Below are 18,911 nucleotides of genomic sequence, written 5' to 3'. Positions count from 1 at the left end.
GAGCTATATGAAAGAGGAGAAATCACTGAAGTAGTTTGAAAAGTTGCTACATCTACCGACAAAGTTGCTAACTGAGGTGAACTGAAATGTAACTTTCAGAGCTGTAAGATTCAATTCATTTCTTGCCAGCCATATTTAGCTTTAGCCTCCTTTTATTCTACCGCACAAACACATGTTTCTGTCCGTCAAGTGCTTATTTAAGACATTAGCAAATTCTCATTTTGAAAAAGTAAAGAGTCAGTTGAAATCAACTAGCTATGGGAAGGTAGTCTCTCAAATGTAATGGTTTGACCAAGAAAATGTCTTACAAAATGAGTAATCATAATGTAGCTGCAAAGCTTTAGCTTATGTAAAACCACTAAGTACGATGCCAAGAACACACCAAGATGAACTTGACAGGGAGTCACGCTTTTACTTAGTTTTACTTGGCTTTAACTTAGCTTTATAAAACATTTTGCTCACGGCAACACTTGAATTTGGGAGTCATCTTAACAAATGTTAAATGTCATTTCACATCACAAACTATAGCCTACATTGTTTCGCACGTATGGTTTTCATTCAAAGTTTTTGTTGATTTATGTGGAGTTTTCAGGAAATCTACAAAGTAAATACTAATGTATGTGCATGTCAAGAGAAGTTATAGTTGATGCTAATTCTTCAGCCAAAACTGCAGAGTGACAGGGCAAAAAAAAATGGCATAAATAAAACTGTTCCAGCCTAAGTTTGACAAAAACTGAATTAACATGGTGGAAAGCTTAGTGTGTGAGAGCACATGGGATACCAGAAAAAGACACTTTTGAACAAGTACAAGTACAAGACAAGAATATGTTCTCGGAAGATATAATAATTTTGGCCGTCATCACTCACAAGCTCAACCTAGTTCCAATGCACTTAGTCACGTTACCTTTTATCAGACATCTCCCCTTGGTCTAATAAAAAAATGTTCTAGTCACATTTACTTCCACGACATGCAGTACCCCCCCATTATCAAATGGCACAGCAAGGACATGCTACTGAGCAGAGTTGGTGACTGAAATCAAGAGGTTTTAAAACCAGTAGAGGAGAAAAACCAAAATGTTTCTGCCTCATTATTCTGTCAGTAAGATGTACATGAATGATTTCTATCTTTATTGAGATGATAGAAAGTAAACGCGAGGAGGGAAAAAAAGGCAGTGAAGAGAGAATGATGATGAAAGATGAAGGCCCAAGCTGCATCTATTGATTATTCAGTTTCTGCCCACGTGGTAGTGACACAGTTTGAGCCTACACAGAGTTTAGAAAAGAGAGAAAAGATAAAGATCTTTGCAACAAATACAGATGCATTTGTGAACAGAAATGCTGATGTGCATGCACACAGGTCTCTGTAAATGACACAAAAGGACAAGTCGAATTTTGTTTTATCTCGTTCCCCTTCCTCCATCCAGCTCTACATCTGCTCTGTGTTAAAGGGGACTTTCTCTTTCTGTCTTATAATACTGTACGTGCTCACACACAAACACACATGTGCGCTCTGCTGACTGCCTCATAAATTCAAGCACACAGTCAGCTTGCTTCATTCATTTGCTCGCTCTTCAACTGTAATGCAAACAAAGAGAACATGACCCATGATAAGTGTTTGCAAAGTTTGCAGAGTTAAACAGGATGGCAGCCACAGCACAAATTCCCCATTATGCATCTGGGCTGCATCTCACTTGCATGCTGTCAACTGGAGATTTCTCTATTATCGTTTCTGGGTGACTCCGATGGAAAAGTCTGGAGATATACTGCGGTATGTGTGCCCTTCTATTTAAATATAAGCAGTTACCAAAGTGTACAGTCAATAAAGAGCAAAGCAACTCTAAAAACAATAATTAAATAAATGCTGCATCTGTAGATATTGTTGTAATATTGCTCCACAAAGGATCAACAATAACTTGTATCATGCTCCAGGTTGACATAATTACAACAGTGCGAGCAAAGACAGATAGTATCCCCGAATCAATAAATACTAAATGTTTTAAATTTGTCCAAGCTCATAGCAAACAGCCTACAATTGGGTTTGACAGGGTTTATCAATAATGTTATTTACCTCCTCATTTCAACCATCAGTTTTCAGCACCAACTCATTGGGTAGAAACCACTAAAAAGAGATTAGCTGTCACTGAGCCACAGCTGTTTTGCGAAATACGGCATTCAGAGCAACAACATGTTGCGTAAAAAGATCTTGACTTCAACTGACAGTTCCTATTGGGGCTATCTTTTTTATTCCTCCAAATTCAAACATCCATTCACATGTGAGCAAAATATGAATTTATCACCGGTTCTAATTCAGTCCATAAGTGCTTCACAGATGTATCAGGCTTTTAGAAATTGTTTGCCTTATGATATAGCCAAGGGTGTTCTAGTGTCAGCTTGACCCAATTCATGCATTGGTAACTGCTGAGTACAAAAACTTAAGCTATGTTTGCTACTCTGCTATGAAAATGAAGGAAACCAACAAGCAAAGTGTCCCAAGAGCACAGTGACATCACAGAATGATCAAAGCAGCAGCTTTTGGAAATACTTTGGATTCTACACCATAAACGGTATCGTAACGGATAAAGAAAAGGCAGCTGTCAACTTTGTACAAAGCAGTTGTTTCTGCTCAAAATGAAAAAAAACAAATCTGCAGATTCTTCTAGGGAGGCAGCAGAAGCATCACACATACGCGAGTCAATGTCATCTGAGCGCCTGCTATTTGGTACTGTCAGCTACAGTAGGTCCACTACCAGAAGCTCGAAACAATGCTATCACTAACAAGAAAGCAAGATTTTCATGCCCAAAACTATTATTTAGGTAGACAGGTTTAAGGGTCTGATGATGGAACTGGACCCATAACATAAAATTCAAAGTGTTACTTAAATTTCACCCCAACAGTTCCGCTTAATGACGATGCTAAAGGATAACATGCACCTCTGGCCACTGAAAGATGGGCATTGCTTGCTCACAGCATTTCAGACTCATAGGAACTTGATAGTTTGATAGTTGGTAGTTGAAGCTAAACATCAATTGCATGTTTGCTTCAAATTCATTTGATCTTGATTTTTGGAAGTAAAACAAAGTGACAGCTGTATTTCCTATTCGTGCAAGCTTTGTATTACGGCTTAAGAGATACGTTTTTAACCAAATTCATTCTCAGGGAGGCAGAACAGGCTGTTGGAGTCAAACAGCTGACAACAGTCAAAATCCATAATACTATGATCCAACACTATTTGTAATCTATCAAATCAAAACCAGAGTTGTTCTGTGCTGAAACTGATGTGAATGTCAACAACAGATGACAACAGATGTGTGAGACTTATAACTGAGAGGAAAACTTATGAAAAGCTTTTACAGCTTTTTGAAAATTTGACAATAGTAAGCACTCCAAGTCGCTGCTGCCACTGCTGAGGAGGCAAATGTATTTAATTCAGGATGTTTCTTGCCTCTCTGTTATGCCCATTTTCAGAGTAATGTGCCTTGGAGGAATCAAGTTTCCACATCAAATGTGTGCGAGTTGTACGCTGATCCATAACACATCCACATGCTAAACTCAGATTTAACATGAACGCAGACAGACTTCCTTCCTTCCTTCAGGAGAAGTATGTGACAAAATCTGCAAACTAGATCGCATGGAAACACATTTATGAGCAAGTTCATTAATTCACCTCACAAACCACCTCAGTTCCAAAGCAGTGCTGACAACAAGTAAAAAAAAAAAAAGTACATTCAAGTATACATTAAAGACAGATTCGAAGTTTGGAAGGAGGGGACAGGGACAAAAGTCACAGGTGATATGTCAAAACTTCAGAACACGCATGACATCTCCACACTCACATTCCAATCTCCACACCCACAGCGTGCCGCATTCAGGAGCATCTTGTAAACCAGCGTACCCAAGAGCTAAAGTATTAATAATAATAAAAAAAGGCAAAAAAAACTCAACAGGTTAGAAAAGTCATGGGGCCTTGCTTACAACCAACTTTTAATGACTATTCTCAATCCTTCAAAGTCAGTTCTGATCTCTGTCTGCAGCAGCTAAACGTTTGTTATTGTCTCTGACAGACGCTCCAATGACAACCCCACTCAGGCACTCACATCCTAAATAAATGTAATTATGGACCATGCGCGCTGCGGTGACCTTTCACTGTCAGAAACCGCGCACAAAAACCACGACTGTGGTGTGATTTTACACAGTTTGACACCCAAACTCTCCACCCGCAGCTGGGAGCTGCACAAAGTGACTCCAGGTGTGTTTTTCCTTCAGCTCAGACAGGTTTTTTAATTTCCTCTTACTTCTCGGTGGCGGCTTGCTGACCAGCTCTGCGACGTGCCTCTGCAGCCGGACCACTCTGCCCTCCAGTGCGCCGGAGCGGTGGCAGATGGACACCAGCTCTCCCTCCAGCTCCTCCAGGATGCTCACTGAGTGTCGGGATAGATCCGAGAGCTGCCGCAGCACCGAGCTCAGGGAGAAGCCGCACACGTCCGTCAATTCCCCGAAAATCTCCGCCCGTAGCCTCCCGCCGTCGGGCTTGCATACATCTTTGGGAAGTAGAGTGCGTTTACAAAAAGGCATTTTTCCCCTCCAACACACGCGCAAAAAAATCCAGAACAAACTAAACACATATATCAAGTTATATTCCTGTGGTCCTTCTCCCTCCGGGTGGCGCACAGACACATCCTAGGAATCGTCCGTGAGGGTAAACTCCGCAGCTGCTGGAGAAGCTTGGAGCCAGTTGCGCGTCGCGCGCCCACATTGTTTTTGACTGCGAGTAGGGTTTTTTTTTTTTTTTCGATGAAGAGGAGAGACTCAGCTGCTGTGAGGGTTGTTTAAAAGACGTTAACACACGAAGCATCCGGTTGGAGCTTCAACATCGAAGCACAATGCTGTGACTGCAAAAAGAAAAGTAAGATTGTACGATGTGGAACTTCAGTTTAGAAAGCTGTCCTCTTTTATTATGTAAAAATGGTCTGTTTATTTACTTATTAGCCTCTGAATCGTAAAATCAAATCTCGTGTGCCATGAACAACAAGGCCTTAACGTAAAGAAAACATGGTGCGTAAAAAAATAAGCTCACAATACACATGTTTGCATCTGTGTAGCCTGGGCTTCGTGATTTGTTTATTCAATTCTGTCAACAGGCGAAGTTAACCCATTACTTTAGAATCATCTTTTGTTTTTATACAGATCCCAAATGTTAGCGGCTTTCTTGAAAGTCCTCGTCTGTCCTCTTATTTTGAAGGACATCGACCCAAACGTCAGACCTAATCGTGTCCGTCTTGACGTGACGACGCAGCGCGCAACAGTGTGGTGTTTCCTGAGGAGGAAACCCGTCTGCTGGACGAAGAAAAGATGAAGTAAAAGTTCGTAGACAGATGAAGTGATGAGGAGGAGAAGGCGGCGGAAGATAGAGAGGCTTAAGCATCAATTTCTTCACGCACTGCCGCGCACAAACGCGTGGGTTTCCATTTTGGACACGGCCCCCCACATCATCACACCTTGAACAAATGTTGGTCCATGAAGAAATCAGTCACCTCAGTTTGATGTGGAGGGTTTTATAGATGCATAGATGTGTGTCTGACTTCACACATCTATGCAGCACCGCTGACACCTCGCCAGTGCCTGACTTCTGCTGATCTGGACTTCATTAATGGGCTGATTGCTCAACGCTTTGGTGACTGCGCGTTCAAATTGTGACCTCAGCGCAACGCCACGTGCGGGGTTTGCTGCAGTCCTCATCGTAAACAGTAGGTGTCACTACTACATGGATAGCGCGAGAAGAAGACGTACAGAAAGTAAAATGACCAAAGATTTCACTTGTTTGACTTTTTAACCCTTCTTTTGGTGTTTTAAACATCTGCAATCATGAAAAGAAGTGCCTTCTTTTATTTTCGTGGATACAGATACCTATAGAGATAGATCTGCATCTCTTCCCCTTTTTCCAAATGTGCCACTTCCATAGTGCGTGACGGGTTACAAAAATTGGAATGCGCATGAGACAGCAGTGCCAGGTGTTTTGACATCAGTTTCAAACCATGCCACTGTTCACAAAGTCATGAATGGCGACCATAGTCGTAGCTTGATGGGAGACAAATCCCTCATCACTGCTTCGTTAACTCAAACTTATGGCCACAGTTCGAAGGACGAAATGTCAAAATTCACGTCACCTTACCTGGGACACTAAGGTGCACTGTCTGCCAGTCGTGCCACCCCCAATTTTATAACTTATCGCTCAACGGATTAGCGGTGTTTTAGAAACAGACAGCATAATAGAACGCGCTACAGGGAGGAATGTGGGGGCAGTTCCATCTCTGTTGGCATCTAAAATATGAATGATGTATTTGCTGTACGACCTTCTCTCGTGCTCGACTTGTGATGTAGTGGTGCCACTTTCTCAGCAGTGACACCTACTGTTTAGGATGAAGACTGCAGTGAGTACATCTCAACTGCTGATAGGATTCATAAATGTTATGGAGCTGTGCTGATGTAACGATTCACCCATCCACAAACAAGCATTGGGCATAATCAGACCATTTGCATTGTCCTGGTGCACCTAATAAACTCTTAACAGAGTGCACGTGTTCCATTACTTCCTTCGTATTATTTTTTTATTTCTTTCTGCTGCTTTTGAAGTTGCAGCAAGCATCAGCTTTCACATAATCTGGGACATGGAGCATGTCTACCACTGTGTTCCATCAGCTTTCACCAACATTCCGTGTTTTGGAACTAAGGAAACAAAATGTTTTCCCAGAGGGCTTTCAGTGGGTGACAGAGGTGGATTGCAGGCAGGTCAGTTTAGCACCTGAGCTGAGTCTCACTGTTGTAGTACATGCACAATGTGGTTTAAGATTAATTTGCTGACATAAGTAAGAGTTCTGAAAAAGATATCATCAGGTTGGCTGCGTAAATGGCCTCAAAACCCCTGCCATGTGCACTTATGAACTTCCGGATGCCGGTTTTTGAACTGTGTGTTGATAACAATCTGGAAAGCTCCGAAACCCAGAGAATAAACCAAAAGATAGTAGTTCAAATGACTTCATTAATTGCTCAGATTGAATTGTTGAACTGGAAGAGGATGACCATTACAGTCTTGCAGGTCTTTGGACCAACACTTATTTTCTCCCTTGTCAGTTCTGTCACGGCATGACCAAAGTTCTGAGCAATCACAGAGAACTCAGGGAGCCTACTTCTCAGAGACAACACAGCACAGTCACAAGCTCTTCATTAACAGAGAGGTGTGTCTTTTTCTGTCTCTTTTTTTTTTCCTTGACTCTGAACACATCACGTTGTCAGCCAACTGTCTGGTCAGCGAGCATTACCAGCTACCCACAGTGGATTCTTCTTTCTCCCCACAAAGTTACGAGAGGAGCACAGAGAAGGAAAAAGAGACAACAAATGTGGTCAGAGAGCCTCATGACGTGGCCCCCCTGGACTCTGAGGAGAATGGTGGAGTGGAGTTTGCCTTTGGCTCCCTGTTTCGCTCCCCTTTGGTCTCACAGTTGTTTTCTGCAGCTAGCCGCTGACATTCTCTTCTGGAAGTCTTACAGCTATCATTTCACATTTGTTTACCTCCTGTCATGCGTTAAATGACGCAAGAACGAGGAATTCAATTCCAAAATTAGATTTACAGAATCTAATACTCCCTGTGAATACTTCAGTAATTGAAGCTGCAACTTTCTGTGTTTTGAAGATGTTTCACCTAGCCTTCATGCTGTTAGCTGTTTGTAACGCTGAGAAGAACAAACTAAAACAGCAATTATCAGTGGTTTTGGTGCAATGGGATCAGATTCTTGAATTTCTCTTTTTTTTTTCCTCACTGTAATTATTACATTTTATTACACATACCTTGACTTTTATTTAAATTGCCAACAGCATGTACACAATATATTTCATCTTTTCTCTGGCATTGAGGATAATTAAGTATTTTTCAATTCAGTTTATTTATATAGGGTTAGGGTCAGAACAAATGTCTTTTCAAGGCACTTAAATGATACAGTCCAATTCAATTGGAGTCCAATTCATGGTTCATAATCCAATTCAATTCAATTAAAAAAAACTTTATTTATACCCAGGGGTAATTAAGGAGGCAGTAGAGCAGACATACAATACAAGATATTCCATGTCAAATAAAATAAGAATAATAAGAAAAATAAGTAGTAAGGACGGTGGCAGTCCTTTGCAGACGGTTCCTGTTCTGGAGGCTGGTAAAGTGGAACCAGCAGGTTATGGAGAAGGTGATGATACTCTCGATGAATGAGTAGTAAAATGTCCGGAGAATGAGCTAACTTACTCCAAAGGAGTTGAGTTTCCTCAGGAGATATTGGCTCTGGTGACATTTTTTGAGGATCTCCTTCGTGTTGGCAGAAAAATTCCAACATATTGTCAAAGATGGTACCCAGGTATTTGTGCTCCTCCACAAGCTCAACAGGCTCTCCATGGATAATGGTGGTGACTGCTGTGGCCAGGGCCCTCTGCTGGTTGGAAATTGTCACCACCATGTCCTTGGTTGTTGATGTTCAGCTCCAGACATTAGCTGTCAACACCAATCCACAAATTCGTGGAGAGCCGATCCATGTTGCATCCAAATTCAACCCTAATTCAAAATTAGTCCAATTCATTCATACAGAGCCAATTCAAAAACTATTTCCTAGCTAAGGAAACCAAGAAATATACCGGAACTTCACTTCGGTCCAATCCCCCATTCTGAGCATGCATGAGGCGACTGTGCAGAGAAAAAACTCCCTTTTAACAGGAAGAAACCTCTGGAAGAACCAGACTCATGAAGGGTGGCCATCCGCCTCGACCAGCTTGGGTTTGAGGAGACAGAAAAGAGGGGACAACAAACACCGTAACACCATACAAAGGATACCTGTTGGAACAGGGAACCACAAGTTAATGACAACAATAATGTCATATGTACATAATGTCGCATTTCAGATGTTTTTTTGTCGCATTCTTCCTGCAAACACATTTTAAGGTGTGCAGCAGTATAGAATCAGTGTCGTTGCATTTGTTTTTGTTTCAAAATTCACCACATATACTCTGTTTGGGACAGGTCAGCAGCTGTACTCATAAAAATTTATAGTGCAAAGACTTGCTCCTCATGATGAAATTCTAAGAAAATCTTGAAATCTAAGAAATGTGGGCATCCTCCAAGAAAATTAATGAGTAGATCAAAAGATCAAAGTTATCCATAAAGCATTTTGACCCCTAAAAGAGTTCCTAAGGTGGAAAAACTGTTGTCAGGAGGGCTTTTAGCAAAATGCAAACCAGTGCATTTAAAAAGGACACAAACATGGAATTAAAACAAATATGAAAAATTTGAAAGAATGACCCAACTTTGTACATACACAATAAAAACGAGAAATAAAAGTGTGAAAATATGTAGTATATATGACAAAAAAGAGTATGTTAAATCAAGTAGTGCACAAACAGTTCAGTTAGTTAAATGTAAGCCTTTTGGAAAAGGTAAGTTCTGTCTTGCAAACGAAGAGGCTGCCAGCATTCCTTCTATTACAACCTTCTAAAAGCTGCATGACCACACAAACGGTTACAGCCCTTTCATATCTAGTTTTTGTTTTCTATCAAATACATTAACTACAAAATCAACAACAGGGTAAACCAAATGTAAAATATAGCAAAAAATAAATGTCGTTAGCCTAATAGCATAATTCCTTAAGTCATATTCGAATGTTTTTGGAAAATCTTTGTGTGTTGCATCAAAAATGCCCAAGTCAAAGAGATGAAAGGCAGATAGTGATTTTGGACTCTAAAATGTGTTCCAATAGGCTGAGGACACAGGTTAACCTTATAGGTTAAGGCATGGTGATGCAGCGGTGGTAGGAGAGCAAAGTTAGGCAGATAGCACAATTTGGCCAAAATATTACTTAGGCAGTGATGCTATTAGGCTAACGATGTGTCTGTGTGTGGTAAAAAAAAAGGCAAAGATAAGCCTATAATATAATTTTAAGAATGCAATTATGTGAGTGTGTGTAGGTTTTTGTCAGTCTTGTTGTGTCATACCTTGTAACAGGGTAAGCCAAGCCTCCTCACTGAGGTCAATTTTAGTCTTTTCCTTGCTCAGGGTTGCGCTGAAGAATTCCTAAGACTCCAAGCTAGACATTTTTAAGCTAAATTAAAAGCTCTCTGAGGTAATCTTTAAAATTCTTATTAACACGAACCCAAGGACTGCAGAGAGAGCAGTCCAATGCAGTGTCGGACTGTCGTGTTGAAAAATGCACGGACATCCATGAAGAAGACGTCGTCTTGAAGGAAGCTCGAGAATTTCAGTGAACTTCTCTGCATTAATGTGACCCCATACCACCACGGAGCCTGTCTTATGGACTTGTAAGAGTTTTGATGGTTCTTCTCCGCTTTGGTCCACAGTGTACTGCATCCATTTCTTCCAAAAAAGACCTTAAATGCTGATTCGTCTGATCACAATCCGTGTTTCCACTGTGTGATGACGCCTCCGAGTCCAGAGAAGTCGACGCCACTTTTGGACAAGGTTAACATAAGGTTGCTTTTTTTTCCACGGTACATTTGTAAGCGGCTTTGGTGAATGTAACTCTGTATCTAAGGTAATAACAAAGGATTTCCCTTGTCCATGTGGTTATATAAGTTATTGATGAATGATGGCTCCCGATGCAGTTCTGAGGGATCAAAGGTCACGAGTGTTCACCTTATGCCTGCTTCTTTTTTGGCTGCTGCTGTTTTTTAATATAATATATTTATATATATATAATATATTATATATATATAATATATTTTTTAAATCTATTTACTAGCCTTAAATTGGCCCATTCTAACTCTTCTGGAACATGTTGCAGGTTTGAACTGCAGAAGTGTACGTGTATTTACGATTGGAATGAAGCTGACAAGAGAAATGATGAACTTTTTGGCTAAGTCAAAGTAAATGTGGGAATAAGGATCAGCTCAGAAAGCAGATGTCCTCCCCTAATATAAAAGAAATCTGTTATGTTGTAGTTCATGCTGTTCACAGATTTGCTTGAGTTTCTGCAGCTGCACCAATCCTCTCCTGCACCTTGACTTCCGTTTATTTCTCTTTTTTTATTTCATTCTCTCTGGGGCCCAGTGAAAACTCAACTCGAGGCCCGTGAACATACATACCCCTACTCCCTCCCCCAAAAAGCACATCTGGTCTTCAAGACAAACCACCCGGGCCCCTTTTAGCAACCCCTCCCAGAGATGAACTTGGCCTACCTAAATGTTTTTGTCCCTGCAGTCTGGGGAGAATCTTATGGAGAGGGGGCTGGAGAAAGAACGAGAAGGAATTTCAACATAAACTGTCTTTTATTGACACAGTTGAAAACATCAACATGGAAAACTTATATGAGACAGACGTGAGGGATTGTGTGTGTGTCGGTGTGCAGTCGCAAAAGTGTGTGATGCTAGAAGCTAGAGTCAACACAAGGGAGTGGCTACATTTCATCATCCAAACATCACTGACCTCGCATTAATCATATCAGCAGTGTCACCCAGACATTTTGTTAGTTAGCTGCCGTCTTGGTCAATCAGTTTTGCAACTCGTCTGAATAAACCAGATGGGACAACGTAGTTGTCAAAAGTCCTTCTTTGGCTCAGAACGTTTACTGTCAATCATCTAGTCAGCCAACAGTCAGTCGGCCAGTCAATCACATGGAAGAAATTGATTAAAAACAGCTGTCCTCACCCATTCCTTCTCCTCCTATGCCCCCACCGGCTCCTCGCATGAGTGAGTTCATTGTTTCAGCAGCCCAGTTCACTTTCTGTAAAGAGCTCCGAATTACCTCTGTCTCACTTTCACGTCCATCATTTCAATTTTTTTTTTTTTTTTTTTACATAAAAGTGACTGACAACCCAAATCCAAAGTGACTCATGTGCTGAGTTATTTCTTTCAAAGGTTCTCAACCTGTCAGGGTCGCTGGAGGAGGTAGGACCCAAATGCAGTTCTTTAAAAAAAAAAACACAAAACAGGGAGCAAGACAGAGCCGGATTCAAAAATACTTAATGTTAGAAAAAGCTATGGATAAATAAATAAACAAGGCTAGGACTATGAACTATGGCAAGACTATGAGGCAGGAAACCAGACTTAACTTCTGTGGCAAGGGATGAAGGGTTAGTGAGGATTCTGCCATGAATGAAAGGAAACCATGAGACTGAATGCTGTGGAGGGAGTGATTACTGAGTACGTGCAGCTGATGACAAGGAAACAGGTGATGTGAGTGAAGCTGATGGCAGGGGAGAAACATGACAAGAACTGAATCTAAAAACATAACAAAAACCTGAAAACATAATTATCAAAACATAAAACTGTGACAAAGCCTGAACATAACAGCAATCAAAACATAAAACTGTGACAAAGCCTGAACATAACAGCAATCAAAACATAAAACTGTGACAAAGCCTGAACATAACAGCAATCAAAACATAAAACTGTGACAAAGCCTGAACATAACAGCAATCAAAACATAAACTGTGACAAAGCCTGAACATAACAGCAATCAAAACATAAACTGTGACAAAGCCTGAACATAACAGCAATCAAAACATAAACTGTGACAAAGCCTGAACATAACAGCAATCAAAACATAAAACTGTGACAAAGCCTAAACATAACAGCAATCAAAACATAAAACTGTGACAAAGCCTGAACATAACAGCAATCAAAACATAAACTGTGACAAAGCCTGAACATAACAGCAATCAAAACATAAACTGTGACAAAGCCTGAACATAACAGCAATCAAAACATAAAACTGTGACAAAGCCTGAACATAACAGCAATCAAAACATAAACTGTGACAAAGCCTGAACATAACAGCAATCAAAACATAAACTGTGACAAAGCCTGAACATAACAGCAATCAAAACATAAACTGTGACAAAGCCTGAACATAACAGCAATCAAAACATAAATTGTGACAAAGCCTGAACATAACAGCAATCAAAACATAAACTGTGACAAAGCCTGAACATAACAACAATCAAAACATAAAACTGTGACAAAGCCTGAACATAACAGCAATCAAAACATAAACTGTGACAAAGCCTAAACATAACAGCAATCAAAACATAAAACTGTGACAAAGCCTGAACATAACAGCAATCAAAACATAAAACTGTGACAAAGCCTGAACATAACAGCAATCAAAACATAAAACTGTGACAAAGCCTGAACATAACAGCAATCAAAACATAAACTGTGACAAAGCCTGAACATAACAGCAATCAAAACATAAAACTGTGACAAAGCCTGAACATAACAGCAATCAAAACATAAACTGTGACAAAGCCTGAACATAACAGCAATCAAAACATAAACTGTGACAAAGCCTGAACATAACAGCAATCAAAACATAAACTGTGACAAAGCCTGAACATAACAGCAATCAAAACATAAACTGTGACAAAGCCTGAACTTAACAGCAATCAAAACATAAACTTTGACAAAGGCTGAACATAACAGCAATCAAATCATAAACTGTGACAAAGCCTGAACATAACAGCAATCAAAACATAAACTGTGACAAAGCCTGAACATAACAGCAATCAAAACATAAACTGTGACAAAGCCTGAACATAACAGCAATCAAAACATAAACTGTGACAAAGCCTGAACATAACAACAATCAAAACATAAACTGTGACAAAGCCTGAACATAACAGCAATCAAAACATAAACTGTGACAAAGCCTGAACATAACAGCAATCAAAACATAAACTGTGACAAAGCCTGAACATAACAGCAATCAAAACATAAACTGTGACAAAGCCTGAACATAACAGCAATCAAAACATAAAACTGTGACAAAGCCTGAACATAACAGCAATCAAAACATAAAACTGTGACAAAGCCTGAACATAACAGCAATCAAAACATAAAACTGTGACAAAGCCTGAACATAACAGCAATCAAAACATAAACTGTGACAAAGCCTGAACATAACAGCAATCAAAACATAAACTGTGACAAAGCCTGAACATAACAGCAATCAAAACATAAACTGTGACAAAGCCTGAACATAACAGCAATCAAAACATAAACTGTGACAAAGCCTGAACATAACAGCAATCAAAACATAAACTGTGACAAAGCCTGAACATAACAGCAATCAAAACATAAAACTGTGACAAAGCCTGAACATAACAGCAATCAAAACATAAAACTGTGACAAAGCCTGAACATAACAGCAATCAAAACATAAACTGTGACAAAGCCTGAACATAACAGCAATCAAAACATAAACTGTGACAAAGCCTGAACATAACAGCAATCAAAACATAAACTGTGACAAAGCCTGAACATAACAGCAATCAAAACATAAACTGTGACAAAGCCTGAACATAACAGCAATCAAAACATAAACTGTGACAAAGCCTGAACATAACAGCAATCAAAACATAAACTGTGACAAAGCCTGAACATAACAGCAATCAAAACATAAAACTGTGACAAAGCCTGAACATAACAGCAATCAAAACATAAAACTGTGACAAAGCCTGAACATAACAGCAATCAAAACATAAAACTGTGACAAAGCCTGAACATAACAGCAATCAAAACATAAACTGTGACAAAGCCTGAACATAACAGCAATCAAAACATAAAACTGTGACAGAAAAACATAAGCTGTGACACAACCTTGGACTCGCGAATAATCTGATAGGAAGAGTAAAGTCTCTTCCTTTGGTTGAATTACATTCATTATTACTAAAGCTCACTAGTGAAGAGGGACTGCATGTATCCATCATTTGTGAAAGTCTGCCGGACAGTTTCTGGCTCCTTTTGACAAACCTCTATAAAAGAATATGGTAGGTATGTTACAAAAGAACACTGTTGCACTGCTTTATCTAACCTATGAAACCTTTACCAAACATTAAAGTTTATTTTCCTTGCACCAGCTATTCATAAATCTGCTTTATTAATTTGTACATATGTACTTTCTGCAGATGTGCCTTTAGGTGTACAAGCCATTTACCAACCAATGATGTCACAGTGCCTACGTCCCTCTCTCAAGCATCCATTTTCTTTATGGTATTTTATGTAAAGTCTGCAGTACCAATCTACACCTTTGACCAGCTTCTCCATGGTAACAGTGCCTGTGACCCTTCGGTATCGTATTGCATCTGATGAACTGCATTTACATAATGCTTAACTATCTCTCAAACACTCTATGCCATTTACCCCTCTTTACACATGAATGCATCAGGACAGAGAAGGTTTCAATGTCTTGCCCGAAAACACTTTGATATGTTGAGTGGAACCAGCAATCTATCCACCAACAGTGGTGCACAATGTCAAACTTTAAAACTGGTTCAAAGTTCAGTTCACATACGGTGCTTTTACACAATATAGTATGATAGCATACAGCTCACTTCTCCCTGCACGTAGTACCATGCAGCTGATACTAACTTTTTGGTACTGCGTGAGCTGAGGGTTCAGGCAACAGAGCCGATACAATACGCTGGATGTGGAAACACTGCAAACCGTTAATTGTTCAGACAGAACAATTGTTGGCAACAAACACACATCTCACATCTAAATCTTTCTGCAAGCCACCTGCCAGTAATGTCAAAACACACGACCACTCCGGCTCCGGACCACTTCTGGAACAGCCTCGTTAAAAGATTTTCAAAGAGCCTTAACTACGCTTCTAATGACTTGCCTTTCGAGCCCAATCTGACTAATTTCTAGCTTTAACCACTCGGTTTCCCCCTTGTCTACCAACCTTCAACATCCCACACTCTGCAGATGCAGTTATTACTGCTTCACTCCTCTGCTGCATCCTTTATTCAATGTAATAAATGCTTGGAGAGAAACTTCCAACACAATTTGAGTTTCCATTTCAATATTTAAGAAATGTCTCAATCGGTAAAGATTTTGGAAATGCGTAAATCAGTTGGGATGAAATATCTGAAGCAACATCAAATAAAAAAATATCAATTACATAAGCATGCATTTGGTGCAGAAATATTAACTGTAATGGAATACATCATGCATATTAAAAAGAAATATAAATTTTTTCACATCATTTATATCTTAATACTTACACTACAGTTCTCCAGTGGCAGATAGCAACCACGATAAACTGAAAAATTCAGGCAGCTTTCTGAAAAAGTTATATGTTGGAGTTTGAATTTATGATTTTTTAATCATAAATTCAAAAACATTTACATTATTTAAGTCTTGATTTCATATTCTGAAGACCAAGTCAAGGCTCCATGAGTCCCACTGATCTTCTTTTTTGCTGTGATAACCATAGAAAAATAAATAAGTGAAACAGATTTATAGTCTGTATTTTCAACACTGGTTAAGCTTGGAATAGGCTAATATGGTATATTTGCAAGTCAGGAGAAGCTGCATGAGAGTTTACTACTAGACCTTGCTACTTGTAAAATGTATTTTGTTATTGTTGTATGGCACAGATTTCCCGCCTTGTGTTTAATCCTACTGTGTGAATAATTTACCTTGAAAGAGAAAGAAATATTTTTGAAAATGATAATGCTTGGATAAGTATTGCAAAACGATGAACCCCTTTTGCTACGAAGTCCCTAAAAAAGATCTGATACAATCAAATACCTCCAGAAGTCACAAAATTGATAAAGTCCACATGTATACAACCTCAGTGTCACATGAAGGAGACCAGTGTAAGATGCACACTCCACAGAGCTGGCTGGAAAAAAGCCATTGCTTTAGTTAGCGAAAAGGCAGATTTGATCAGACTAAAATGAAACTTTTTGGCCATCATTGAAGACTCTATGTCTCGTGCAAACCCAACGCCCCTCATTACACCAAGAACACTACACCCATAGTAAAGCATGGCGGTGGCAGCATCATCCCGTGGGGATGTTTTTCATCATAGGAGAAAGGAAAACTTGTCAAATTTGAGGGATGGTGCTAATTCTTGAAAGAAACCTGTTTTAGTCTTTCAGAAATATGAGAAATGAGGCTTGGACGGAGATTCAACTTCCAGGAGGACAATAACCCTAAAATAACACTCAAGTGGTTTAAGGGGAAATGTTGACATGTGTTGGAATGGCATAGCCCAGACCTAAAGAGAATACATATGAGTGCAACACTTTGTTTTTTCATTTCCTGAAATTTTACAACCAACAAGTTGAAATGCAAGTTGAATACTTTTGCCAACCATTGTATTTGTAAGATATTTCAGCATGTTGGCTTTCAGTTCCCTGAGTGGATGTTTTTCTGTATGCTTCCTCTGCTGCTCACATTTCTGTTGCCATTCTTAGCATCCAGCCAAAGGAACTTCAAAGGAAGCCGCTTTGTGAATGTGTACAAGAATCAAATGTGATTTTTGCTCTGCTCACAAGGGGATGCAAAACAGGACCGGAGCTGAGCAAAGCATGCGCCTGGTGATTTTCAAATGTTTAAAGACTGTGTTTGTGCATGTGTGAGTTTGTGTTCTCACACATGCACAGGGTCTTTAAAAATCAGCCCCTTTTGGTTTGTTATGAAACCACAACCCAGGAAACTGCCTCAATGATTTGCTTTCATTTCATAGCTTCACCTCAAAATACAAGTATTACCCATGAGTAATTTTATTGCCAGTGTGGTCTGTTTCTGATTTGAACATCTGCCAGTCTTGAACAGTCTCAAACCAATCAAACCGCTTAGGTCATAGTTCTATCAATTACAATGAATATTTCACAAAAATTATTAGCTGAAATCCAGGAAACTCACAGTGTCTGAAATAATGATCCCAAATGGCCATCTAAAAAGATGCAAGTCAATTGTACAGCCAGATTGTCACAACTATTTCTTATAGAGAAAAACCCAGAAGCAAGGGCGCTCTAAATATCAGTAATCATCACTGTAGAGGAAGACTGCAGATACAGGATAACAAGCACAGTCTATGTTGCAGCAAATCAAAATCTGTAATAAACAAAAACATTTGGTTCCTGTCTAATGTTTGCCTGCTATTCATTACATTGTTATAGCTTTTATGAACATGCCAAGATTTGTACTCTTTAAGCTAATTATTTGCTCATTAACATGCTAACTGAAAGCTTGGAATATGCTCACATTAGCATTTCAACATGCAAAATATCACTTACTGAACTAGTGTATCAAAAGTTGTGCTTTTGTACATGTTCTACAATTAAGCAGGATGCTGAGTTGAATGCAGTCCTTGTTGATACACCTAAACCTTTTTAAAAATCAAGATGTCTGCCATGAAAAAGGTCTGCTGTGATGCGCCTTAGAGCTAAAAGTTAAAAGCTGGTATTTCAGCTCGCTAACATAGCAGGCTCGTGATCGCAAGCTAACTTGCTTACTCATATATTTATTATAGCCATTTCGGCATGCTAATGTACTTGTGTTATAACATGCAGGGTTTTTATGCAAGCATATTTTATGCAAATGTTATGCATATTTACACAAATTTAATCTGAAAGTAAAGATACATCGGATGTTGCTATTCACATAAACACAGGACACAAACGATTGAAATGTTAGCTTACTAGCTGAGCAAATGACGAGTAGAGACCTCTCTCAAATATTCTTTCAAACAAAGAAAGACTGCAGCAACATGGTTTACCATATTACGTAGACCAGGTCCATGGAACTGGCCTGATGGAACAGTGACAAAGTGTAAAATTCCACAATATATTGTTAGCTCAAACCACTATAAAAAAATTTTAAGTTTGAGTTTTTTAACGTTGTGAAGAATGTGCCTTTCTGGTGGTCCAATCTCAGTAGCTTTTAGCTTTAATACTCCATCGGCTAGTGAGAGTACTTTGGACAACCCCAGTCAAAAAAAAACAACAAATATCCCTTTTTGAAATATATATTATATATAACTGGAAGAAAACTGATTTTAGCACTCAGCTAGCACATAGTAACAATGCTCAGTGTTTACATTGAAATGCATGAGCTTAAATTGTCATGTTA

The 18,911-nt window shown here is 39.3% G+C and overlaps 1 protein-coding gene across 2 annotated transcripts in view; it reads right to left on the bottom strand.

Annotated features, from left to right (window-relative positions):
• nhsl2 (NHS-like 2) overlaps nt 1-4,770 on the bottom strand; it is a 145,933-nt gene extending 141,163 nt beyond the window's left edge. For both annotated transcript variants that reach the window (XR_011909841.1, XM_072376952.1), the window contains exon 1: nt 4,294-4,770. Coding sequence is in view for 1 of the 2 variants with exons in the window: in XM_072376952.1 (XP_072233053.1) it covers nt 4,294-4,573 (280 nt within the window). In the remaining variant the exon portion in view is untranslated. The remainder of the gene's footprint in view (nt 1-4,293) is intronic.
• Between the last annotated feature and the right edge of the window lie 14,141 nt (nt 4,771-18,911).

The sequence above is a fragment of the Leuresthes tenuis genome, unplaced genomic scaffold (genome assembly GCF_036924035.1).
Source record: "Leuresthes tenuis unplaced genomic scaffold, fLeuTen1.0.hap1 SCAF_22, whole genome shotgun sequence".
NCBI lineage: Eukaryota > Metazoa > Chordata > Actinopteri > Atheriniformes > Atherinopsidae > Leuresthes > Leuresthes tenuis.
This window is presented reverse-complemented; position numbering and strand designations above follow the sequence as displayed.